This window comes from Centroberyx gerrardi, chromosome 1 (genome assembly GCF_048128805.1).
Source record: "Centroberyx gerrardi isolate f3 chromosome 1, fCenGer3.hap1.cur.20231027, whole genome shotgun sequence".
In the NCBI taxonomy this organism is placed as follows: domain Eukaryota; kingdom Metazoa; phylum Chordata; class Actinopteri; order Beryciformes; family Berycidae; genus Centroberyx; species Centroberyx gerrardi.
Window position 1 is genome coordinate 13009172 of NC_135997.1, and position 27206 is coordinate 13036377.

Sequence of the window (27206 nt, forward strand, 5' to 3'; positions counted from 1 at the left end):
AACTTTGTCTGACGTGGATTATGGCTGCTGTTTTCACTTTGACAATGGGTTTTCGAAGTTAGACAGCATTTATCTAACTGCTGGAGCTTGCAAAATTACAAAAGCGATGTGGTACTGTACAGAATCTGTACTTGTTCCCTTGTGTGCACTATGAGTGTGTGACTGTTGTGCTTGTATTGGTGACAGAACCAAAGCCAGTTTATGCCCAGCCTGGTCAGCCTGACGTGGACCTACCAGTCAGCCCCTCTGACGCTCCTGTGCCCAGCGCCGCTCATGATGACAGCATCCTCAGGTACACATGAGTGCACACACACACACACACACACACACACACACACACACACCGTGGCTCCAGCGGGAATCAGACCCCAAACCTAGCAGTGTCAGTGCCATAGAGCAGCTAGTTCTCATATTAGCAGGATTATGATGCTACCTTTGTAAGTGACAGTAGAGGAATATGTGTTGGTCTTTCTGTCTGTGTGCATGGAGATAAATTTAAACTTTAATGATCGGCGGTGGAAAATGGGTCGTTGAAGCAGCAAGTAGTAGGAAGATACAACAAAGAAAAATAAACATAAATAGGAACATAACAAATGGGAGTTATATAAACATACTCAACAGACACTCTGCTTGCTTGAATGTCAGTCTCTCTTTTTGTCTCTCAGAATCTTTGTCTTTGATAAATCTGATTTGATTCAATCTGTCGATTTGTGTTCTCCTCCAGGCCGAGTATGAAGCTGGTGAAGTTTAAGAAGGGAGAGAGTGTCGGCCTACGGCTGGCAGGAGGGAACGACGTGGGCATTTTTGTGGCAGGAGTTTTGGAGGACAGCCCTGCGGCCAAGGAGGGGCTAGAGGAGGGAGACCAGATTCTCAGGGTATTCAACACTCCATGACTCCTCTAAACATTTAGATTTACTGTGGCTAAAGCTGATCACTTCATTTGAATGCCTTGGAATTGCAGTGTATTGTTCTTGTATTATATCTAGCTTCTCAGCTGTTTGTATTTATGCACTTGTTTTTCCGTCGAAGGTCATTCAGGCTTTCTGTTTCTTGAAAGTAGTCACCATTTGTGCTTTTTTCCATATCCTTATTTTTCATAACACATGTATGAAAGTGGGAAGAACATCTGGTGTTATTGTCAAAATAGACAAGCCATAGCTGCCCACACTATCTTGGATAATCTATTGTGAAACTATGTGATCCCTTAGCCATGTGTGGTCACAATAGTTTTATTGCTGTAATGAGATCTTGGGAATGGAGTACAATGTATCTGTCAGTCTATGAGTCATTCCCAAGCCCTGCCTAGTGTCAAACCTCCCCTTGTTTCTAAGCAAACACACAATGGAGGTCATTCTTGCGCCCTAACCTCGCACAGTTGCGTCTCTGTTTCACTGGACACTAGAGTAACATTGTTGATGGAAACCCTCTTGATGTCAGGCTTGGATCCATTCTGACGTGTTTATATAACAATCAAGTATTACACCTGCAGTGTTTAATACTGTAACCCAGTGTCTTCCGCCGAAGCAAAGGGATAGCTTGACGTTCAGTGGGTAACAGAGGCTGTGCAACTAACAAAGAGGCTGTGTTTTCCCGTGTGACATTAACATTTATTACACCACATTTATCCGATTAATGAAGCCCTCCATTCCCTTCTGTCCTTCCGTTAATGAGGATACGAAGTCTAAAGTCTTCCTCCCGCTCCACAGCGAGGGTCACGGTGTTATGTGAGGACTTCTTTGTGCCTGTGTCCTCCCCACTGTACAAACACACCTCGAGACTTCCAGGACATTGTTTTCCATCTTTAGGTTGTTTCCTGTTGGTCATGGTGTGCTAGTGGAGATAAAGACGTCAAGCCCTCTAGTTTCTGGGAAGGATAAAGGTGTCTTTCTGAGGTTCAATGATTCAGACCATGTGTTTCTGGTTCCCCTGCTGCCCCTCAAGCAGAGTCAATAAACAGTGGTTATTGTGTTTGGGACAGCAGCAGGAGAGGAGGAGGTAATGGGGTGGGGAGAGGGGGGGAGTAGACTCGCCTGCTTCTGTTGAGGGAGAAATTTCTGTTCCTCTCATTATCTGAGAAATAAAATGGGCGGTAGCTTCTGCAGTTTTTAGTGTTCTCCAATAAGTAGCTTTGTAAACAAGCAGTTTTGCATCAAATTAGATTTCACATCAGAGCTCACTGCGTGTAAATATGAAGAAACTTTTGATCTCAGAGCGTATTAATAGGGTACTTTACCGCCCATTTCTGCATTGCTACACAATGGTGATTACACTGTAGTTCTGAATTCCTCTGTTTCTCATGTTGACTTTGTATCTATACATAGCCAAACGTTTGATCACAGTGCTTTATTAATAAGGCATGTAACCATCCTGACTCCTTCTGTCTCCCTTGTTCTGCATCTGTAGGTGAACAATGTGGACTTTGCTAACATCATTCGGGAGGAGGCTGTGCTGTTTCTGCTGGATCTCCCCAGAGGAGAGGAGGTTACCATCCTGGCTCAGAAGAAGAAGGATGGTGAGAGACGATATTTGACTTATTGCACCGTGATGTGTCCATCAGTAGTGTAACACACATCAAAGATCCTGAATGCCAGCACATGCACTGATGCTAGAAGGTTGTCATCATCTCATTCATGTCATCATCTTGTGCTCCTTTATCTCCAGTGTACCGGAGGATAGTGGAATCGGACGTGGGCGACTCCTTCTACATTCGGACCCATTTCGAATATGAGAAAGAGTCACCGTACGGGCTGAGCTTTAACAAGGGCGAGGTGTTCCGCGTGGTAGACACACTCTACAACGGCAAACTAGGCTCCTGGTTGGCAATCCGCATCGGCAAGAACCATCAGGAGGTGGAGAGGGGCATCATCCCCAACAAGAACAGGTAAAATAGTCTCAGTTTGCACCAATACAGCTTGTTCTGGCGCTTTGTGAATGTGCAAGAGTGGAGGGTTGGATCAGAGAGTAGCAAGGGAGGCTTAGAGGGCAAATTGCTTCCATTCTACTCATCAATTTAATCGACTTTATTTTACACATCTTTTTTGCATTAAAATCTGTTATTTCTGAAGAAAAGACTCTGTTGTTGTCAGGATAAATTCTATACAGACACGATAAACTGGTAGGCTGTATAAACTAGGGTATGTTTAGCTCATCCCAGGCTTCAGCTACACACTAGCGTTAAAAGGCGTCTACTGTATGAAGCCTGTGAGGACTTGGCAAAAAAAACAATAGCCCAGCCTGTCTGTCTGAGGATATGTATTATACAGCATGATCTAGCCAACAGCCATGTGCTATCTAGGCCTGTCTCTACTGCCTTCAGCAGCCTCTGGCAATGTTTACAGAGAGATTCCTCACCGCGCTGCTGACAGAAAAGACATCGCCTCATAACACTCATAACATACCAGCCTTCCACATGCCACATGCGTTTTTATCACACAGATTAACGTCATTGTGAAATATACCACAAGTCAGTCTTCTGCCAGGTTAAACCTCTGGCTTTGCCAAGGCATCTGTTCATAGGCAAAACATCATATATCCCATGAAATCACACTCAGAAACCAACAATAATAAAGTTTTTTAAAATATTTATCAAATATTATGCTCAGCCTGGTCAGGCCCCATTGCCTCCATCACTGTTGCTAATCGCCATTAGTGTTGTTCAGCAAACTTTTTTTAGGCAGTTTTGCACTCTATTAGTTCTATTCTATTCTATTCTATTAGAAGTGTGCAAAGGGTTGGATATCTTATTTTTTGTGCACGCTGCTCGCTAGATGGCTTTCATTCATATAGGAAAGTGCTGACGTACCCTTTTATAGCCTATTCAATACATACATATTTTCTCACATAATTATGTTACACCTGTGTTTGCTCTCCTTTTATTTTTTTCTGTTAAATGCAAGACAGTGTAACTGAACAGATGTGGCTGTCCCTGGTGGGGAAAAGGAAAATCTCTGCTTTCCCTCATTAAAAAACAATTCTCAAGTCTCCCAAAATTGGTAAAATAATGGACCATATTAAACATGGCATCTAATTGCATGGATTTTAGACAACAGGTCAACGAAAGGCGCAACCTTTTCACAAATTTTCAGAAATTCAAGGTGTGCACGATTGAAATGGTGGTAAGCATGCCAGTCCTGCCTAAATAAACCTGTCATTTCACTTTCAAGTTTCACCTTAGTCTCTGTTATTTATGCCCACTTGAACATCTGTGAAATATGTTTATCAATGAATCCTCAATTGTCAATATCGTGGGTAAAAAAATTATTTGAAGTCTTTGGTTTCTGGCTACCCAAATGCTGACACCATTATTTTCCTAAGGGGAGATACTAGGCTTCTCATAACATGAATGATGGGCTATAAATTAAATTATACTAGTCTTCAAGACAACATTTTAGCCTAAACATAAATTTTAATCCATGTAAAATCGCTTGATAGCATCATCAGCTTCCTGTCAATAAGTGATGGCAATTATTCCACAATCCAGTTGGCCAAGCCTAACAGCCAGCACAGGACAAAGGCCTTACAATACATTACATTGGCTTTCTGTTCCAAAACACTTTTACAAACACTGCTTTTAACTACACTGTTGTAAGAGCCATGCTGACTGCCTGAGCTACACTGAGTGGTGTCAAATTCTGTCACACAACTGCTTACCTAAGAAGTGGCCTTGCTTGCAGTTTTAATTGAAGTCCAGACAGCTGACCTCCCTCCTCCCCTCTCTGTCCCAGAGCCGAGCAGCTATCCAGTGTGCAGTACACCCTCCCCAAAACGCCAGGCGGCGACAGGGCGGACTTCTGGCGATTCCGCGGCTTGCGCAGCTCCAAGAGGAACTTACGGAAGAGCAGGGAGGACCTGTCAGCCCAGCCGGTTCAGACCAAGTTCCCCGCCTATGAGAGGGTGGTGCTGAGGGAAGGTAGGAGCACACAGGCCATCTTGACTAACAGTACTATTGTTGGTCAAGATTTTACCAAATAGTAGACAGCCTTCAACCATATAGCCAATAGATACACAAGGTCCTTCCCGGTACTTGCGCTAACTGGCTAGTGTTCCTTCCAGCTTTTCTTTATGCCTATAAGCATTAAACAGTTAGGAATTCATACTATTGTGAAATCCATTTACAAGGACATGGTCATGTTTAGATTGACATCATGACAGGCAAAAATACAAAATACACTACTAGTCAAAAATAGGCATCAACTTCACTATTTATATTTGTCTAAGAAACAAATTTGAAGCATTTAAGCATAAGCGTTTAGATCAAAATTGCTTTAAGATAATGAAAAACATAATGCATTCAATGAGGTGTGTCCAAACTTTTGACTGGTAGTGTAGATGTTAAGATTTTGTGGATGGAATCTGTGAGCAGTGGATGAGTGTGTACTCCACTGGTGAGTTTGTCTGACTTTGCCCCACCTCTCTGTGTCTGTCTATGCTTTGTGGTGTGTGTGGCTTTGCTGTTTAATGCAACTGTGTCGATCTTATGCAGTTAAAGTTGCTGCTACGATTGTTTATTGTAATTTTTAAAATAATATGATAATATATAGACTAATTAATGTCGTGTTTGGACGTTTTTAATATGTTTGGTCCTTGTTAACCTCCGTGACATGGTCTTGTTGGTGAACAGCTGGGTTCCTGAGGCCTGTGGTCATCTTTGGGCCCATAGCAGACGTGGCCAGAGAGAAACTGGCCAGGGAGGAGCCAGACGTTTTTGAACTTGCAAGTAAGTAGTAAAGTACCAGTCTCCCTCTGTCCCCATGTGTTCATTTTTTGTGTCCTGAGTCATGGATTCGTAGCAGACTGGTGAGTAACATTTCCAGCTCTTGTTCATTTGTCACTTTCTCTCTAAATGTATATATAGCAGCCGGGTGTGATTTGCATTTGAGTTCTGATGGTGGTGGTGGTGGTGAGGGATGCCTTTGTTTTTCATAAAAATCTATATCTGACATGGACATGGTTTATTTGCCAAGGTGAGGGTTGTTGGACTGCTCAGCTTCCATCAATATTCTCTGTAGCGGCCAGCAGCCAATAGATGGTGAACTCACTGATGGATCAGTGCTTCCATTTTGTAACCTACATTTTCAGACGCTGAATGTAACTCTACAGGTTTGTGTGCAACCTGATCATGTCAGAAATGCACTTTTCTACTTTACTTGTAGCTTAAGTTGCAGGGAAAGTCGTGAGTGGAGGGAGGTCACAGCTATGAGAATGATATTATTAGCTTGGCTACTAATTTGACTGGCTTGTCACAGAAAGTCAGTTTTGATACCAGGGTTTACCATCCAACTTCTCTCATTGTTGATTAAAAATGATGTGAAAATCTTATTTAAATCTATGGAATTAAAATCCTAAATCATGAGAAATGCCACGCTGTCCTGTACTATCAAGTCGCTATTGTCTTCATCTGCCATGTGTATGTATGCATTGAAGAAAAGCAAACTTTTAATTTATTATTTTATTTATTTTATTGGCATTATTATTTACACATTTGGAAAAACATGCAGGTTTGTGACATTTTTAGTCTAGTCTATAGGATACAAGACTCTCCATTACACAGGTCAAGACACTAAATTAACACATTGTTATAAGAGGCTATGTACGGTTAGTGTATTTTGGTAGTTTCAGTTCTTTCTCTTCCTCTGAAAATAGACAAATAGCTTAAATTGCACACCATCTTTTAGCTTAAAGCCCAGCAAATACCAATATTCCATTTGATGCTGAGCAATCTCTCCACCCTCACTCAAAAAATATCTTCCCATGAAAGTTTTTTTTTTCTTCTTTTAAACCAAATCACATCCTGCTTAGCTGCAAAATGCTACTACACATTCCCAATTTTTTTTCATATTAAATCAGTTTTAGAGTTAGTCAGATTGTGCCTATAATTTCCTCTCCATCTAAACTCTACCTTCTCTCTCGTTTTTCTCTCTCTTTATATCTCTCTCTATTTCACATTTTAAGCACAGCTTCACAGTACTTTTGATTTTATCCTAAGAGTCCTCATCTTCCTCCTCCTACTTCAAGGAATTAAGAGCTTCTTTGATACGTAGTGTTCATCTTAACACCCAGTATTGAATTTCAATTATCTTAAGTGCACAGACACACACACACACACACACACACACACACACACACACACACACACATATGAAGTAATTCCATTCCTTGATGTTTATTTACGTACCTCCAATGATGTCTGTGTAACTGTATTTTCTTTTCAGAAACACAGCAACAACAAGGAGGGGAAAGTATGTCACCTAGTGCATCAACTTTTTTTTTGTTTTGTTTTAATTCAGTCAGTGAATGACAGATACCCAATCAATAAGCTAGTGTTGGCTGGTTTGGTGGCCTAATCTGTAGATGTGTTTAAACAGTATCTATTGCCTCGTTCTAGCTTAAAGGGGAATAGCACTCAATTTAAGAGGAATTGACATTTGCCATTATAATGGCCTGCAACAGTCCTATCAGTATATTTAAACATGACAACAGCTCTTCCAAAACTAGACACCAGAGACCTACGACTGTGATATCATACTGCTGCACAGGTAGTGAATTGGAGACTGTTTTTGAGGAATATTTGAACATCCATGTAAGCTTTATTATGGTTATGCTATTACAGTGTTCATTTACACACCATTTCTAAATTTAGGTTTTTTGATGAAGATGTTTCTTAAATTTGGTAATCATTCACTAAAATGGCATATGACTTTGGTAAACAAAAATAACATGATCAACGAAAATGCATCTACTGCAGCAGATCCTGTGCACCACTCTATTAATATAGATTACATTTGCAACATTCAGAGATTTGCTAGTTTATCTGATCTGGGAGCTGCACACATTCACATCTGGGACAGGTCTGATATGTTTGGGAACATGTGAAGGTGGACAAATGACCGTTGCACTATAAGACAATGCATGTCTGTGATTCAATAATATAAACTTTTTTTTGTTTGTTTTTTTGTTTAGTTATGATGATCATCTCCTACATCTTCTAATTTTTACCGTACAATTCATTCTCTAAGGAGCTGTGCATCAGTGTGATATCACGTATCACAGTATCACATTAGGGGACAGGACAAACTCTTCTCTTGTTCCTAGCTATGGAAGAGAGTAGTGGATGTTGATTAATATAGACCGACCCTTCCTGGGCACAGGAATAATTTGATGAATTTAGTGATGTTGAATTCAGTGGTATTCCCCTCTTAAAAGGAGGCTGCATCATGTAGAACGACAGCTGGGCAGCATGTGCACCTGCGCAGTCACTATGCCATTGAAATTGAGTTGCGTGAAGTTTTTAGATCGTTTCCCAAGCCCCTTGTCCATTCAATTTGGAAAACCATAAGGAGCTCATTACAGACCTCTTATTTATGGTAGGAACAAGTAATGAAAATATATGGACTGGGAATGCTGAAATTAGTAGGGCTTCAATGGGTTTAAATGCATTTTTCCACCCAATTTGTTTTCCCAATTGGCCATGAGATGCCACTTTCTAAAAAACTATAGAGAAGGTGGCAGCACAACAATGACATTAACTGGCCAGCTGGAGGCCCTGTAATCAAAGGTTGAAGTTCAACAGTTTATAAGGCTTTATCTCGCACAAATTGCCATATGATCCTGATGCTTGTTGCACCCATCCAGTTATTCTTACTCTATAAAATTCTGACCCTCAAAGATGGATTTTTTTACACCATTGATTTTTTTTTGAGAAAACATTATTTCCCCAAGGCTTTTTATTTATTTATTTATTTTTTTTAAATGTTAACCTACCAACACCAGACTTGGCACATAGCACTCATGAACTGAGATGAAACAGTCAGCCATATGTTAACCCAATCAGTGACTGCTGTTAACCATGAACTTATGGAGTGCCCTTGGCCTATTATAAAACTGACTATATTGTGCGTCTTAAGGCATTTTTAAATTTATCTATACAGGGTGTCAAAATTGTCACCAAATGTTTAGAAATTGGGTTCAAGCAAGCGCTGGGTCAAAAATTAATCAGTGTATGAAATTTAGTTGTGATTGGATTGTGTGGCCTGTCACATAAAGGCTTTTCATTCAGAGTGGGATTGCAGTACCACTATGACACTTCGTATACAACTTGGATGCCAAATTTCAATCAAAGCTTTTAAGGGTGTGTATGTGTGTGTGTCTGTGTGTGTGTGTGTGTGTGTGTGTGTGTGTGTGTGTGTGTTCACGAGCGTTGAACAATGGCACTTTGTGTTCAGCCATTCCCAATAATGTCAATGCTAAAAATGGATGTATAAAGGTCATAAGTGTCACAATCTCATGGATGGATGTCCCTATCACTATCAAACTCGGTGTTTCAAGTTCCATAGTGACTGGGACAGTATTGAATGACAGCATTGAATCTTTAACATTGCTGCATAAGCTTGAACCCCTGAATTGTCGCATGGCTATAATTATCTGCTCTTTTTAAAACTGGTAATTTCTGAATGTTATGGATATTAGCATTAGTATGTTATTATTAGTAGTAGCAGTAGCAGTATGTTATAAATGATGATTTTCCTGGCCCTATGATGTGTTTGAGGCATTAGTATACATAATAACCTGGTGAGATGGCTGCCCTCCCTTGTACCTTGTGTTTCTAGGCAGAGAATCATTGCCTATCTTTGTGTGAATCATGAACCCCTCTACACATCCTTGCTTAAATCCCTGAGGTTTACAGTGACCCTGTATTCTCATAATCTCAAATGACCCCCCTGCTCTTGAATGTGCATAATATTTCATGTCAATGCTTCACATGTAACACATTTCCTGCACTACAATTATACTGTTACTGTGTTATATGCAGTTGCACGTGCACATTCATTATACACTTGTATTTCATTTTCCCTAAACTTCCCCAAATGACTTAATGGCTATTGCATGAATTGGCTAGAATCTCCATTTTGTCTTTATTATCTACCCTGTTCTTCATAAACGTACACTTGTCCTCTCCTGTACATAGATTATAATCCTGTACTTATAACTCTATTTATGGGAGTTGACAACTGCACACTACAAGGATGTCTATATGGGGCACAGACTGTGTTTAGTGTTGAATGTCTCTTGTGTTGACGTGACGCAGTAACGCTGTCCATTGGTCTTCTGTAGAGAGTGAACCCAGGGATGCAGGAACCGACCAGAAAAGCTCCGGCATCATACGCCTGCACACCATCAAACAGATCATTGACCGCGTGAGTGAAGCTAGACACACGCACGCACACACACACACACACACACACACACACACACACACACTCACCTACACGCACAACAGACAGAGATAAAAACATCTTCTGACAGATTTGTTATGGACAAGAAAACATGGCAGCGAGCCACGATGGTTTGTACAGCTCACTGCTGCCCCCTAGTGCACAGCCTTCATTAATGCTAGTAGGAGCATAAACCTTAGCAAAGTGGTGAAGGGCAGATTGTACTGTCACATTTTCACTTGATTACACTACCAGTCAAAGGTTTGGACACACCTGATTGAATGTACTTTGTTTTTCATTATCTTAAAGCCATTTTGATCTAACGGCTTATGCTTAAATGCTTGAAATTTGTTTTGTTTTTTTGACAAATATAACTAGTGAAGTCGATGCCTATGTATGAATTTCTTTCTTCAAGGCAAAGGGTGGCTACTTTAAATCTACTTTGAATCTAAAATATAAGATAGTTTTGATTTGTTTAACACTTTTTTGGTCACTGCATAAGTCTATTTGTGTTATTTCATAGTTTTGATGTCTTTACTATTATTCTAAAATGTGGAAAATAGTAAAAATAAATAAAAATATGGTGTGTCCAAACTTTTGACTGGTAGTGTACCTCTTGCAAGGGTTCAAGCTCTGTTGTATACAATATTTGAAAACAACATTATTATGCTGTTGGTTGCCATTACATTGCTTTACACTTGATGGTCCTTGGCTTCCACGGCAACAAAAACTCTGTATGCTCAATACATGGAATGCAAACATGCTGCAAATGCGCATCCGTGTATTTCTAACATGTTTTCTATTTTCTTTGTGCGAAGGACAAGCATGCAGTGCTGGACATCACTCCTAACGCGGTGGACCGTCTGAACTACGCCCAGTGGTATCCGATTGTGGTGTTCCTCAATCCAGACACCAAGCAGGGCGTCAAGAACATGAGGACCCGCCTCTGCCCTGAGTCCAGGAAGAGTGCCAGGAAGCTCTATGAACGAGCCCTCAAACTGAGGAAGAACAATCACCACCTCTTCACCAGTGAGTCCAGTGGGAGGGAGAGGCGAGATGGGTGCGCCAGAGGCAGGGAGAAGAGTGGGAGGGATTTCACACAGGGGGCAAAGAGAGATTTCAAACCACAGGCAGTTGACAGTTGAGTGCTGCAGTGTCGGAGGCTGCGGCTAGAGTAGCCTTGTTGCGCCTGGCCCTGTTCTGTCAGACTCGTTACAAAAGCTTGTTTGGCGCTGGCCCTCCCACAGGAGCACCCTCCCACACCTACACCCACATTTAGACATTCCCAGCATGCTCTGTTCCAGTGAGGAGACGTGGTGTGGCATGACCCTGCTTTAAGAGCCTCTGTTAGCGATAAAGACATTAGAGCGGCCCCAGAGAGCATTCTGCTCTGCACACATCCACTCTACCTAGAATACACAAACTCTTTACAAAAACTTCCACCCAACCGCCACTTCTCAAATCCCATTTCACAAAGAGCTACATCTGTACCTCTCTCTAGTTCTGCATTTCTATCCACTGTTATTTGCTATGTGTCTTCCACCTAGTATCCATTCTACTTTTCCATAGCTTTCTGTTTTTCCAATTTAACCATCCATTGTTCTGGTGTGAGCCTTTCACGCCTCGCCTCTATTTGTCTTCTGTATGTGTTGGATCCCTGCATAGCTCTATTCTAATCCGTCCTACAGTGGAAAAGGGTTTTGTGCACAGCATGCCAGAGGGGGAAATATTACCTGTGTGTGAGGTCAATCAGGCGAACACAATTTTGTGTGTGGACACCTGTGTGTGTGTGTGTGTGTGTGTGTTAATTTTCCCTCCAGTCACGACAGAGAGAAGACTCTTGTCACTTGTCACGGTAAATTTTAAGTGTTGGTCAGTGACAGTTAATACATCAGCTTGTCACACTCGTCTCAGCAGGTTTTCCTTGTCTCTTCTTTCCTTTCAGTGGCTTTACTCTCAATTTAATGGATTTTGATTAATGATAGTAATAATATCTTGACGGCGAGTAATAATATTAATATAATGTTATCTTTCTTTACATTTCAAAGCTTTTAGCAAAATAAGACCACATAATATAGTGTTATAATTATTATTTTTAGAACTGGAAAAAATGGTACTTGATGCTCCTGTAGTCTGAAAGGTAATTTCATCAAGAAACTGATGCCTTGTTTTTACGGTTATCCTTAATTATGGTGCTGTGTTAGTAGTTAATTGTTTATTGAATAATTAATGTGTTCCTTTGTGGTTCTTTGCATTGATTAGAGAGATGTTATTTTTCTGTTCTGCCACCCTTCTCTGTGTGTTCAGCAACTATTAACATGAACAACATGAACGATGGTTGGTATGGAGCGCTGAAGGAGATTATCCAGCAGCAGCAGAACCAGCTGGTGTGGGTTTCAGAGGGCAAGGTAAAGTAGACACACACACACACACACACACACACACACACACACACACACACACAGGTACACAGTCAAGCAATGTATCGGATTGTATTCCATAATTCAGAATAGTGATCGATCTCTCCTTCTCTTTCTCTTTCTTTTTCTCTTTTTCTTTCTCTTTATCTCTCTCTACTCTCTCTCTCTCTCCCCCCCCTCCAGGCTGACGGGGCTCCCGAGGACGACCTGGACATCCACGACGACCGCCTGTCCTACCTGTCGGCGCCGGGCAGCGAGTACTCCATGTACAGCACCGACAGCCGCCACACCTCCGACTACGAGGACACGGACACGGAGGGCGGAGCCTACACCGACCAGGAGCTGGACGAAACGCTGAACGACGACGTGGGTCCCCCCTCGGAACCTGCCATCACCCGCTCCTCTGAGCCCGTGCGCGAGGACCCGCCCGTCATCCAGGAGCCGCCCGGCTACGCTGGCTACCAGCACACGGTGCAGCCGGACCCCCTGAACCGCATCGATCCGGCTGGGTTCAAGGCACCAGCGCCGCAGCAGGTAGCGTTTCTGAGAGCTGTACGTCTGCCCTGTTGTCTGGAGGCCGTGGTGTGCGTTAGAAGGGTTTTCTGGAGGCGCTATTGAAACCACCTTTTTTTTAAAACAGTTATTGTTCTGTCTATCTACTATTGCGAAATCAACGACACCAGTGGGAAAGTGGAAACTTGTGTTGCCAAGTATTTATCGGAATATATATATTATATATATATAATCTATATTTATTATATTTATTTATTTATTTGTTTGTTTGCCTATATCTGTTTGTTGATTGATGTCTGTGAGCGTGTGTGTTTTTTATTTTTGAAAAGGAGAAGAACTTGATAATAAGCTTGACTGTTACTATTGTACTCCGTATTACCACAAGCTGTCTTATTGGTGTGACTGTTGCTGCTGTTCTCACGGGGAGAAGAAACTTATATGTTTGTCTAAGTGTCTGTACCAATACTCACCTATGTGCACTTCCTAGTTACCGTTGTTTCACCTGTGATTGGGACTGATGATGTGACACCAGAAAGTATTATGTGCATGTTGGAAATGCCAGTGTTAATCCAGTATTCCTGTAAAATGTATTTATCAAAACTCGATTGGCCATCGTGATATCCAAACCTAAAAGTTTGTCTTCTGATGATGTGTTAATGAACAAAAAAAAAGCCAAAAAAAAAAAAAAAAAGCTAATCACTGTATTGCAACCCTAGAATTAAAATCAAATCAGTATACACTAACAATGAAAACTTGTCATGCTACTAATTCCTAACCCTCACATGCCATTGGTTGATCCACATCTACTGCTAAGTATGGAGGCGGGTGATTGGCTGTTTTATTCAGTGTAACCTGTAGGCACAAGAGAGGAGCAGAACATTGCAGAGGGGCTGTGAAGGTAGTAGCACTTGTTAGCACTGCACCCTAGTGTGTCAGCGCGTGTTATTAAACGTTTCTGAACCACTTCACAGAAAGCAGAGGCCGCTGCCATCCCTAGCATCCCCCAGCAGCCTGAGCCCCTGGCTGAGACAGCGCCCCCTGCTGTCGACGTCACTGTAAACACTGTAGGGGGTTTGAGCCCTGAGGAGGCTCCCGCAGCTCCCCACAGCCAGCCAAGCCCCAGCCCCAGCCCCGAGGCTGGCTCACTTAGGAGGCCCACCCCTGAGCTAGCCCCTCAGAGCGTCACACCAGAACCTCTACAGTCCGGACTGCCCAGTTCAGAACCAAAGGTATCCATCTGACCGTCACCGGACCCTCCGTGACCTGGCCCAGTTCAGTTCAGCTCGGTCTGACCTGGCTGATCTCCTGTGCTGCTGCCGCTGCCTGTCTACCTACCTACCTCCTGCTGCCACGCTTCTCTCTCTCTCCTTCCGCCCTGCATGTCTGCTGACCACAATGCTGCCCAAAAGAGACAGAGATGTGTGTGTGTGTGTGTGTGTGAGTGTGTGCGCGAGTGTGTGTGTGCACGTGCCAGAGTGCGAGCAAACGCTGGTAAACAACAGTGGGCTTGGAGGTGATGGCTGTCTTGGTATGCCTACATGTAGAAGAGCAGTGGAGATCCTGAGGCTCTCTCTCACTGTTGCTTACCCTCTTTGCATGGCTGCAACATGTTTGACTCGTCGTCTGTTAACCACTAGAAGTAGATCTGTTTGTGGTGTATCGGTTAAAGCAGACTGAATGGACCATTTTCTTTCAAAAGCAGCTGTTACATTTTCTGCCATTTTATCTACGTTTATTCCTGCATTTGAAATGTAGCCATGTAACCAAGAACAGTTAAACAGGAACATTCTTCAAATTTGGATGGATAACTAATGGTTGGTTGGATGGTTACTTCTCAAATATCAGGATTTTAAATATGGTTTAGTTTGTACAATGGATATGTGCTTGTAAAGTTAAATATTATTGCAGATATTTAAGTTGTCATATAATTGCACCAAGACAGTGGGTGACATTTTCTTTGTAAATCAACATGCAGTGGTGCACAGATATGAATAAATACAAAGTCACAAGGAACAAGGGTGACTTGTAGTATTAAAAAGATACTCTAAATTATTGATACACCTTCTGTATGTAATTTAACAGTACTGTTTGCTATACAATTTCCACATAGCATGTGTGAATTGAGACAAGAAAAATGGATCCCATTGTTTTGTTTTATTCTATTTATTTTATCAACTTTGTTAATCTTTTTTTTATTTTTTTATTTGAGTGTTAAAGTTCAAGTGGTATGTTGTGATGTGTACTAAGCTCTAATGTGCGTTTGGCTGTTGCTGAGGTTGCTGTTTTTTCTTGTATACAATCTGACCAGTAACCCCTCCCTCTCAGTTTCTCTATTTCAGGTCTTTCCCTTCTCTTTTCCTCTTCTGCAATTAATTTCACGGACTCGTTTTAATACTCTCCTTTTGCCATCCTTTACCTGATTTTGTATGTGCAGTTATTTTATATTACATTTAATGTCTGTACAGTATGTTGGTGGTGGATCCTACCTAGTTGTTAACCTTCCTCTTCTATGTTTTTTTTTTTTTTTTTTTCGTTAGATGTTTCAGAAGGATCCGTACAGCACGGACAGCGCAGGGAGAATCAGTCATGGCATGAAGCCTGTGACTTACGACCCACAGCCGGCGTACCTCCCCGACCAGCAGCCGTACAGAGATTACGACCACCCGCCCAGTCGCTATGACGTCAGCAGCAGCGGTGTCAGCAGCGGAGGCGGCTACCTGGAACCAAAGTACCGCAACTATGACTCTCACCTGCCCTACGAGAACAGCGTGCCTCACTACGACCAGCAGCAGTGGAACCCCTACAATCAGCCTCCCTCTACTGCCGCCCCCCAGGGCTACGACCCCCGCCTGCCCTACAGCGACGGCCTCGACCGCCAGTACAGCCCTCCTCAGCGCTACGACGAACCCCCACCTCAGCAGGGCTTCGACGGACGGCCTCGTTACGGTAAACCGGCAGGTCCCGCGCCCGTTCGTTACGACGAGCCCCCGCCTCCTGGTCCGGGTTACGACCTGCGACCGCGCTATGACCAGGAGCCTCTCCCGGCCGCCTACCCCCCAGCCACCCGCTCCCCGGAGCCCGCTGCCCAGCGGCCCGCCTACAACCAGGGACCTCCACCGCAACACAGAGGCTACAAACCCCAGCAGTATGACACCACTCCTGTAAACTCTGAGCCCAGCCACACACCGCCTCCCAAAGCAGAGGCTCCCTCACCTTCCCCCGGCGACGCCCCCAAGCCTCTCCCAGCTCCGCCCAGAGAGGAGCAGCAGGAGGACGACCCGGCCATGCGGCCACAGTCGGTCCTGACCCGGGTCAAGATGTTTGAGAACAAGCGCTCTGTGTCTGTGGACCGAGCCAGAGAGGCCGGGGATGCATCAGGGAACAGGGTAAATGACTTGGCTCTGCAGACATTTATAATTGATGCTGAATGCTTCCAGGGTCGCCTACTCAATTACAGCAGTTACTACTTAATTAGCTTTTACATGAGTTTACCTAGCAATGACTTAACCACATAGAGAAAGGGGGCACTTTAGAAATACACATTCAGGTCAGTCAGGGCTTCTTTTTCTCCTACTGATAATGTCTGTTGTGTTTTGTTACTATAGGCAGCTGATTTGCCTGTGAAGCCAGGTGGAGGAATCCCCAAAGCTAACTCTCTGAGCAACCTGGATCAGGAGAAGACCTTCAGGTAAGCCACCGGTTCTAGTGCTGTTACCGAAGTCCCCCTGACATCTCAGAGTACAACTATCTGTACACTGTAACTAGTCACTGTAACATCACACAATTACCCATTGTGCTTAAGCCCATTCATTTTGGCCATATCAATTTCATGTCATTACAAACTCCAAATGTATAATTTTTCTCCTGTTCAGGTCTGCTCTTGCCACCTCCACCTTATTTTTTGACCTTTCTGACTTTGTCTTTCTTTCCCTCCTCTACTGCCCCGTCACTCTCACCCCAGAGCCCCGGAGCCGCAGAAGCCTCAACCCAAGGTGGCCGATGACATTGTGCGTTCCAACCATTACGATCCTGATGAGGACGAGGAGTACTACAGGAAACAGCTGTCTTACTTCGACAGGCTCCAGACTGGCCCCAACAAACCACAGCCACAAGCACAGCCTGGCTACAACTACCCCAGGTAAAAGCTCGTGCCACACACACACACACACACACACACACACACACACTTGCATGTGGGTGCACTTCAGTGTGCATCTGTTAAACTGTGTCCATACTGTTTTGCCACATTATTAATTATAATTATATGAAACCATTTACCTGTAAATCCTCTGGGCATTATGATTTTTTGCTTCTTGGCATTGAAAACTGAAAATATATTCAGTTAGAGTGGATTTTGGGGAAGACATTATGAATGCATAGTATAAATGTCAATTAGCTTTCTGGAAACTTCTTTGGCTTTTCCCCCTAAGAATGTACAGTGTGAGAATATTAAGTGTCATTTTCAATACAAAACTTTTAATGCTTTTTATGTTCATTTGTTAAGTCATTTATACAATTTGAGTTTATGCAAAATGGTGTGTGACGGCTTTGGTCTCATGCTACAGGACGGAATCAATGGAGAAAGTAAGTCCAGTGGAGAAGAGATACGAACCGATTCCCCAGGTGACCCCTCCTCTCCCACCAGCCACACTGCCCAAACCCACCTCACCTGAAGGTAAGGTTAATGTCCTTGCATCAAAAAAGGTTATGGTCAGGATTAAATATTTCTTGTGTACTGATAATTCACTCTCTCAACTGTGTACACCAACATTAATGTATATATTTTAACACACGACAAACACTCACCAACACATTGAGTTCATTGGCTGATCCTCATGGTTCTCCCACAGCCAAGCCTCCGGCGCGAGAGGACACTGTCCAGACCAACTTCCTGCCTCACAAGAGTTTCCCTGAGAAGTCTCCGGTGAACGGCACCAGCGAGCAGCCTCCCAAGACGACCGGTGGTACCGGAGCCCCGCCAGCCTCCAGCTACAACCGCTACGTCCCCAAGCCCTACACCACCTCTGCCAGGCCTTTCGAGCGCAAGTTCGACAGTCCCAAATTCAACCACAACCTGCTGCCCAATGACAAACCAGAGTTGGCTCCAAAGGTAGGCAGCCTTGCGGTTAACATTGACTGAAATTTTGCCAGCAGTCATTTTAGTGCAGCTGTTTAAAGAGACTCAAATGAATAAGGTGGCAGCCACACTGATCCGTTGTGTCTGTCAGTGTACGTTCATTTCAATTAATTTTCAAGAGCTGTCCGTTGTCGGGACAGGGCTGATGATGCGTCCGTCTCCAACCCAGTTGAACCTTTCTGGACGGAAGGATTAGTCACCATCCCTATCGCCAATTTAGAGGCGTTCTTATGTTTTGTTTTGAAAAAAATAGTGGCAGACACAGAGACAACGGTACAAACAAAAAAAGATAAAACCCAGAAAGCCGGGTATAACATTGGGATGATTATAGGTTTTCCATTTAATTTATACTATTGTCTTTTTCTACTTTGCTACTATGAAGTAGCACCATAATGAGCAAAGCCTTACTGTACCTACTGTATAATTCTCTCCATTTTCTGATGGATCAGTATGGCCGCTGCCTAAGGGGACGAGGACGGTGGTTGCTGAGAGCAAAGCAGAGATAAATTCCTGTCACAATATGCATACAGACTAATAGCTAACTGTGTTGTGATTGGAACAGGGTCCGAGCCCCAGCCCAGTGAAGCCTCAGGTCCCCCCACAGCCCCAGAACACGGACCAGGACAGCGGCCTGGACACTTTCACTCGCACTATGGACCACCGCTCCAAATACCAGCACAACAACATCAACGCGGTGCCTAAGGCCATTCCTGTGAGGTAACAACACAGCCACAGCTCTCACTCTGACCACAGAAATTAAATCCAAGGTCTTCTGTGGAATATTTGACTGTAACGGTCTCTGTCTCCCAGCCCCAGTGCCCTGGACGACGACGATGACGACGAAGGCCATACAGTGGTGGCAACCGCGCGAGGGATCTTCAACTGTAACGGCGGCGTGCTGAGCTCCATCGAGACGGGTGTCAGCATTATCATCCCGCAGGGCGCCATCCCCGACGGCGTGGAGCAGGAGATCTACTTCAAGGTCTGCCGAGACAACAGCATCCTGCCTCCGCTCGACAAAGAGAAAGGTAACATGTCAAGAGATGGAGTGAATGGAGAAACCAGCAGATTCATTGGATCAGGGTTCCCACGGGCCTTGAAAATGGATTTGAGAAAAATAAAATAAGGCCTTAAATATTTTTGAAAATGAGTAGATGGGCTTGAAAGTATATGATTTTTTAATTAAAATATAACACCCAAATTCATCAGTATGCCTCGGCTCTCTGGATCAACGCTTTTATTTCCTGAGGAAAACTCGGTTATGTATGTCTGCAGTTTAAAAATGAAGGATTTCATAAGGATTTCATCAGCATTGACTTGACTTGAGTCTGTATGAGGTCTACTTCTGACCAATGTCATGTCTTCTTGAATTTCACCAAACAGGACTATGAAAGTCACTGAAAAGTCCTTGAATTGTCCAAGTGAGTCTTGGAACCCTGTTGGATCCTTATAAAGTCACATTAAACAGTCTCACAGTTTTCTCACTGTTTGTTTCTTTTAGCTTTTGTTTTACTGATAGGACTTCAGTGTTTCATTGTCAGGGCAGGATGTCACATTAAAAAGTAACAAAAGAGCTATTCTATCGAGTCAAGTAACCCCTACCTGCTATAGTACATCCAACTTCATCCCCCATCCACATAGTGCAGCAGATGTAGTGCTATGCTCCACCCATTGAGGACCAGCGGCCTACGAGCACCTTGGGGGGGGGGGGGGGGGAGTGTATTTAACGCCTGCTTGCATGTGTGATTTTATACATCCTTTAATGAGTGTACAACTGTCACTCTGTCCTGTGTTCATGTGTTTTCAGGAGAGACTCTGCTCAGCCCCCTGGTGATGTGTGGACCTCACGGCCTCAAGTTCCTGAAGCCTGTGGAGCTGCGCTTACCTCACTGTGCGTCAATGACCCCTGATGGTTGGTCTTTTGCTCTAAAATCCTCCGACTCCTCGTCGGGTATGCTGTCCTCTCTCTGTTCTTTTGGGGTCTTTTGGGCTGGCTGTGTGACAAATTGAGGGTTGTGGGTCGCTGTTTAATCAGTTTTTCCCCTAGTTTTGGTTTGTTCCCTAATGAGAGTCTCAGCTGACAAATATGAGGACTCGATACTTTGATCACTTTGCTCTCTGTCTGAAAATCAATCTAGGGGAAAATCTGTCTTTTTCATTCATATGATTTTGGTTTGATTCATTTTCATCATTCATTTATACTTATTAACTCACCTACCTATTTTCTCATCTTCCACTGGTTTACTTTATGTGGTGTTCAGATCAAAGTCTCTCCTCATGGCTTTTACATGCTGAAGTTGCAGTATTTCTCTCTTGTTTTTCACTTCTGAGTCACCTCAACACGTTTTAGTGATTTCATTAAACATGCATGCCCCAGCTGCTTGGCCGTACAATGCTGTCATTCCATCAAGTAGAACTCATAGTGCATGCTCCTCTGCTACAAGTGATTTTTCTCACATAGCCACCCAAACCTTGACCTGAAGAACAGCTTTTATAGATCCTCCTGACAGTGGGACACTGTCATAATCAATACTGTCTTTCCTTATTCTGCAAATGAAACGGAAAACAAGGTAATGTTATTTTTTAACAAGACAAAAAATAGTGATCTAAATTTAGCTACCTTGTTAAAAATGCATTATTTCTTCTTTCAAAGTAGCTTTGAGGTGACAAGAAAATTAGTTTTGTCCCTGGTCTTAGTAGTTTGTTTACAGGAAAAATGAGTGTGGTTGCGAAATTGGATACCCATCTCTGCTCTGAACAAAAGCGGAGCAGAAGTATGCAAATGAGCGAACCATTCACACCTCTCAAAGGCTGGAGGGGCTCTTGGCAGAGAGTGCAGGGAAATCTCTTCAAAATACTATCACTCCACTGGCAGTAAATATTCACTTTGCTGACTACAGTTAATCGGTTACTCCGAATTTTTGACCTGATAATCCGGAATACTCGATCTTGACTAGATTATGCCTTAAAGGAAGACTGTGTAGGGATTTTCTCTCCTTTTGTTATTGCCATAAATTGGAATAACAACCACTGGTGCCATTTTCTATTGTCTGCCCCTGTGAGTTACTTCGTATTTCATTTCCCCCTCACCTGCTGCTTTTGAGGTGAGACTTGCCAGGTATGCCAGAAGAGATTTCAAGCAGTTAGTGACCGATTGAAGTAGTTTCCACAAAGGACCAAGCAAAACCACAAAGCAGAACACTGGGACTACTGCTTGACAGTCACTTTATTATTTAACATTCGAATCCATCATCAAGACCACTTCTGCGGCAATATATTAAAGACAAAATCCTATAGGTAGCATCTTAATAGAAATCAAAACAAGCAAAAGGCATAGCTACTACCTTTTCCTTTTCAATCCTGAACAAAAACATTTAATCTATAATTTTATTGGGCCAAGCAAACTGTAGCATTAGAGGAAGACCCTCGGCTGATAAAGAAGTCTTCCACAGAATTGATTAAATGTATCTCTCTCTTTCCCCTTTTCTCTTTCTTAATACTGTCCCTCTCACTCCCTCTCTCCTTAAACAGTGGTAATTTTGGCAGTGGTCAGGATTAGCTGTTAATTAGCCTCATTTTAAGGATGAGACTTGAAGGGCTGAAAGAGATGGCAGCCCACTCTGTTGTCCTGCTGAATTGTGGGAGGATTATCAGGCTGCGTCGTAATCCTCTTATTGTCAAACAAGGCCACTCTCCAGCTTCCTCCTGTCCCTTCTGCGGTTCTCCTCTCCCTTCACTTCTCTCCTTCTCCTTCCCCCCGCCTCTACGTCTCTCCTCTCATCTTATTGCCTCTCTTCCATCTGTTTTGAGTTAGATATGAATGTTCTGTAGATCAGTGTGTTAATGTATAGGCTGAGGTTAGAGCCACTGATACAATTCAGCTCATTGGGAAGACTACCAGTTCTGTTAAGACTGTAAAGAACTCTTGAATTTTTCTACAGAATTTGATCTGAAAATCACATAAAACTGCTCAGATGTTGGATGATGCATTTGCTGTATCTTAAAGCTATATGAATATCATATATCAAATTACACTGTATCTCTTGATGAGATGTTAACAAATGGGAACATGGTCAAAATTAAGGATTTGGGATTTCAAAGATTGACACTGAACTTCAGTGAGGAGGCTGTTAATATGTTGTAATATACAGTAATATAGTTAATCAGAGATACTCCTTGCTGGAACTTTCTTCTTGGCACAGGCCTGTAAATTTCGAATTGTAATTAAACTCAGTCCTCGCAGTGAAGAGAGGTTTAATTTACAATCAACAAGAGGCCAGGGAGACGTAATAAAAATATGAAATTGTTTTTACCAATCTCTATATTATGATGCTTGGATATGGGCCATAATCACACAGTATATATGGCTTGTAGACAAAGATATGATTATGGGGTCATTGCCATTTTCAAATGAGAGTAATAGTTCATGTCTTACTAGTACAATAGATTTTAATGTAGATTTAGTAGTCAACCCACAGTGCAAACAGTTTATGGAGATTGGCAATTAAAAGTGCATATAAAACACGTTGTGGCTTTGCCTTTTACACAGAATGCTTTGCGCTGCATGCTGTTATCACTCACAGTCCTCTGTCTGTCTCCAGGTGACCCAAAAAGCTGGCAGAACAAGTCTCTCCCCGGGGATCCCAACTACCTGGTGGGAGCCAACTGTGTTTCTGTGCTCATTGACCACTTTTAAGGACAGGCCAGCAGGTGTGATGTTACTGAATGTCAAACCATGGGGGATAAAATGAAGAGGATGGACTCCTCCACCTGCACACACATGTACACACACACACACACATACACACCACACAATGAAATATGAAGAAGATTCAGCCAGCGCTGTTTACTGCACCCATGGAAGAAGGCAAGACACTGATGATGCTTATCGTTGCAAACTCTTCCCCCCCTTTTGAAGTTTTGACATAAAATCGAACACTTAAAAACTCTCTAACCATTGATGGAATTCATGCCCTATGCCACTGAGGAATAAACACACGATATTATATGCCAACGTTTATTAACGTCATCTTTACATCAATATAAATGGATGGATGGGTTTTGAGGCTGTACCATGGAAGTACATACCTAAAATTCATGTAGGTGTATTTATGCTATATATGCATACAGTATATATAGTAGTATAGATATAATTTTCAATTTACTGAAATTTTACTATGAATCAAATTACCAGTCTACATCTGTTATGTTACAGTTCTGACTGACTGACCATAACTGTATATCGTCACATTGTTCCACATTACTTCTCATTGAGGGAATTTTCATGAAGGTTTGAGACTGAGGTGAGGCAGCCTGCGATGATGGTCGGTAAAGATTAAAGATTTAACCAATGACGGTAATGTTTGTTAAGTATCCGTTGCAGATATGTTGCTATGAAGGTGTTGGCATAACGTGAGCTGGATATGAAGCCAAGCAGCACGCTTCTTGAATGGTTCTTCCTTCCTTCCTTCTATCCTTCCTTCTATCCTTGCTTCCTTCCTCCCTTCCCTCCCTCCTTCCCTACAGCAATATCCTGTAGGTTTATTTCTTACTGAGTACCACGACTCTCCTTCCAGCCTGAGGGAGATCTATGCATGTGCTTTACTCAGGTCCAGAAACCTGCTCAGTTCCTTCCTCACGTCTCTCTCTCTCTCTCTCTCTCTCTCTCTCTCTCTCTCTCTCTCTCTCTCTCTCTCTCTCTCTCTCTCTCTCTCTCTCTCTCTCTCTCTCTCTCTCTCTCTCTCTCTCTCTCTCTCTCTCTCTCTCTCTCTCTCTTTGTGCACTCTTGCACTCTCACAACACAAATAAGCAGTGATGCCTTATCTGCAGATTATTCACTTTTTCAGTAAGAAAAAAAATCTAAGTTATGATAAATTATGGTAAAATGAAGTTTGTTTTCTTTTGCCATTTTGTGAACCCACTGTATAAATGAACTTGGGTTTAGCACACAAGAACAGTTGATAAAGGATAACAAAGGTATGCTCTCTTTATCTGCTATGCATATTACTTCAGAAAAACAAAAGAAAAACAAAAAGAAGTGGCTGTAAATAAAGCTAGCATATTGCCTTGGTTCTTTGTTTGTAAATGAACTTTTTGTATGTCTTTGTTTTTTGTATAAAACTTAGAGAAAACATGTTTTAAAAAGTGGAAGAAAGTGAACATGGTTATCTTTGTATTCTGGATATACCCTCGAGCCTTGGAACTTGTAACCTAGCAGTAATATATCCACCTTTTCTACCAATATATTCACACTATATAATGGTCACAAAAGGTCTTTTTATGGTTATTTACTGAACAGGAAAGTGCTTGGGTTAAATACATTTAAAACATGTTCTTTTAAAAGGGTGTGCTCTGAAAGTGTCCCCCTCATTGATTTGTGATACTGGATGCTGTATTGTGTGCCCTTAAATGTATTTTTGTACTAATAGACAATATATTATGTATGGCACACCAGTACTATTTTATTTTTAGATATAACACTGCTTTAATTGGATATTAGCTCTTCACGTGTGGCTGACTTTTTTTTCTCCTCTGCGACACAATTTTAAGTATACCACTGTATTAATGAATAAAATCATTTTTAAAGTAAAGGCTGTTCGTCTACATTAAGGAAGTTTTATTTCCTCAGAGAGTGAACTGTGCTGTCATTTATCTTGTTGTAAGTGGGGGAGCTGTGGGTGTTTGTTTGGACTGTGAGCTACAATACCATTTCCTTTGGTTTCTCTCCTTTATCTCCATTACTTTATCACAAATTCCCTTTAGGCCCACAAAAAAAAAAAAACAGTAAAGCTAGAATTCATTTTAGGAGAATACTATTCAAATATCACAGCTAAACTGTAACTCCATATAAGATTATTATATTCTTATATGGAGTATAAGTGTATAACAAGAATATTCTTAAGTTGACTCTTAATTAAATGATTCTTAATTAGCAATGTGAGAAGGCTGGTTGATTGTACATTTCATTTTATTTGGGGACACCGCAGCACCAAGTACCAGTTTCCGCCGCTAGGCGGCGCAAGTGAGCTCTAAATCTGCACAAGGTCAGAAATACAAAAGTCCTTCAGCAGTGTTTTTCATAGTGGGCTCGTGCTCGTTGACAAGGCCAGAAAATCACCATAATAGGCTACTATAATATTTTCGATATGGACTGGTAGTGTAAGCCTATCTGGTCGGCTACTTAGTTTCTTTTTAACCTCTTTTTATCCTGGCAAGTAAATTAAGAGCAGATACCTATTTACAATGACTGCCTGGCAAGCGGCAAAATGCTTCTTGATGGGGAAAGAGGAGAAAAAATTGAATATGGCCTACTAAAGTAATGATAACTCACTAGTGGGATTGCAGTGATATTCCTGTAGGAACTTATAGGTTTGTTGTTATTTCTGTATAATGATCCTTTAAAATTTATTACAAGACAGTCCTTCGCAGGGGAAAGCGTAAGACAAAATAGTCTTATTGTTAATACGGGTGGTCATCAAAATGTAAGACAGGCTGCAGACTATAGCCTAACTATTCTATAGACTAAAGCAAATCTAAAGATGGCCAGATCGGCTATTCCCTGATAAAGAAGCCATGGGCCAAATCTAATTATCGGGAGCTCCTCAGGCAAATGGACCTCAACGTGTGGAACTACTTTTACTACTATGGACTGTAGAGGTGCATTCAACTTAGTCCGTGGAGGTCAAATTAGTAGCAGTGTTGCAGAGCCCATATGCCTAATGAAGAAGAGACGCATGCACTCGGTGTTGAGGTGCTGCATGCTGCTGCGGCTGAGGCTTCCGCGGCTCTAACGATCGGAACGAGTTCAGGATTAGTTAAATCTACAGTAGCCTAATTGCTCTTTTTAGTAAAAACCCATTCTGTTGGCACGCTCAGCCTAAATGAGCGATGTGGCAGAGGGTCGGCCTGCCTCATCTCAGTTTACCCCCCTTTTAACTGCGGAATGGATTTTATCCACTTTGTTAGGCTGACAGAAATCTTGACACAAATTCATAGTGTAAAGCTACAACACAGTGAGCATCAAACTGATGTAAGTTATAAGAAGAAAGAAAAAGCATAAATTCATGCTTTTATGAAACGATAATTGATTTGTGTGTGTATTTGTTTGGCTTATGATGATCCTCGACTGGAAGGTCATAGTTTCCCCCACGTTTCCAGTTACCACCACATCACTGGCGGTAACAAATCACATGCACAGCAGCTCTTTGATGTTTCCTATCAGTAATCTACGGATAGTAAGTGCCCACCTCCCCTCATGGCTCTGTGCGCCATCGTAGTAAAAGAAGCCCAGCCACAGCCGCCATAGACGCGCTGAGTGGCACATCTCCAATACGCAGTGTGCATCTCCCCCACAGGAGAGCCTGGCTAATGTGTCCATGCAGGCTGCTAGATCTGCTGTCGTCTGTGAAAACCCCAGTTGGTGCCTCTGAAAGAAAAGGATAGCCACTGAGACTGTGGATATTCAGACACTCAGGCTGCAGGATTCAGGTTCATTTCAGCCGTTTGGACGTTTGCTCTCAGTTTTCTTCAAGGAACAGGCTTCACCTAAACGCGTCTAACAGCCTACACAAGCTCTCCCAGGCATCATCTCTCGACTTGAGTTGTTTGAAAAGCCTGCAGAGGCAAAGCATGACAGTGGTGCAAGACTGGATGACAGCGGGATGATGCGTTTTTTTCTCTCTCTCTCTCGCCGTGACTTTTGAGGAATGGGTCGTTTTCTGGAGATTTCTTCTGTTCATTTCGACTTGAACATATGTGCGCTTTGCTCTGTGGATCTGCTATGGTAAATATTCGGTGCCTCGTCCAGTCCATTCTCTCCTCACCTTTCTTCTCACCTCTGCAGCAGCACATCCGATGGTTACGCATCTCCAATTGGAGAGACTGTACGGATCTTAATTGATGGGGACTCTTCTGCGGAACATTCAC

At 42.6% G+C, this 27206-nt stretch overlaps 1 protein-coding gene across 9 annotated transcripts in view; it reads left to right on the forward strand.

Moving 5' to 3' along the window:
* tjp1a (tight junction protein 1a) overlaps positions 1-23295 on the forward strand; it is a 53537-nt gene extending 30242 nt beyond the window's left edge. For 2 of the 9 annotated variants that reach the window (XM_078282646.1, XM_078282650.1), the window contains exons 10-30: positions 187-292; positions 725-875; positions 2404-2512; positions 2662-2881; positions 4725-4909; positions 5621-5716; positions 7212-7238; positions 10111-10193; positions 11030-11240; positions 12519-12619; positions 12815-13165; positions 14116-14373; positions 15682-16530; positions 16750-16832; positions 17106-17282; positions 17710-17819; positions 17995-18254; positions 18844-18998; positions 19092-19309; positions 20089-20232; positions 22883-23295. In XM_078282646.1, coding sequence (XP_078138772.1) covers positions 187-292; positions 725-875; positions 2404-2512; positions 2662-2881; positions 4725-4909; positions 5621-5716; positions 7212-7238; positions 10111-10193; positions 11030-11240; positions 12519-12619; positions 12815-13165; positions 14116-14373; positions 15682-16530; positions 16750-16832; positions 17106-17282; positions 17710-17819; positions 17995-18254; positions 18844-18998; positions 19092-19309; positions 20089-20232; positions 22883-22977 — 3989 coding nt within the window. In that variant the 3' untranslated portion in view covers positions 22978-23295. The remainder of the gene's footprint in view (positions 1-186; positions 293-724; positions 876-2403; positions 2513-2661; positions 2882-4724; positions 4910-5620; positions 5717-7211; positions 7239-10110; positions 10194-11029; positions 11241-12518; positions 12620-12814; positions 13166-14115; positions 14374-15681; positions 16531-16749; positions 16833-17105; positions 17283-17709; positions 17820-17994; positions 18255-18843; positions 18999-19091; positions 19310-20088; positions 20233-22882) is intronic. The other 7 variants (XM_078282654.1, XM_078282659.1, XM_078282670.1 and 4 more) reach the window with 5 other exon arrangements.
* Positions 23296-27206: the final 3911 nt, after the last annotated feature.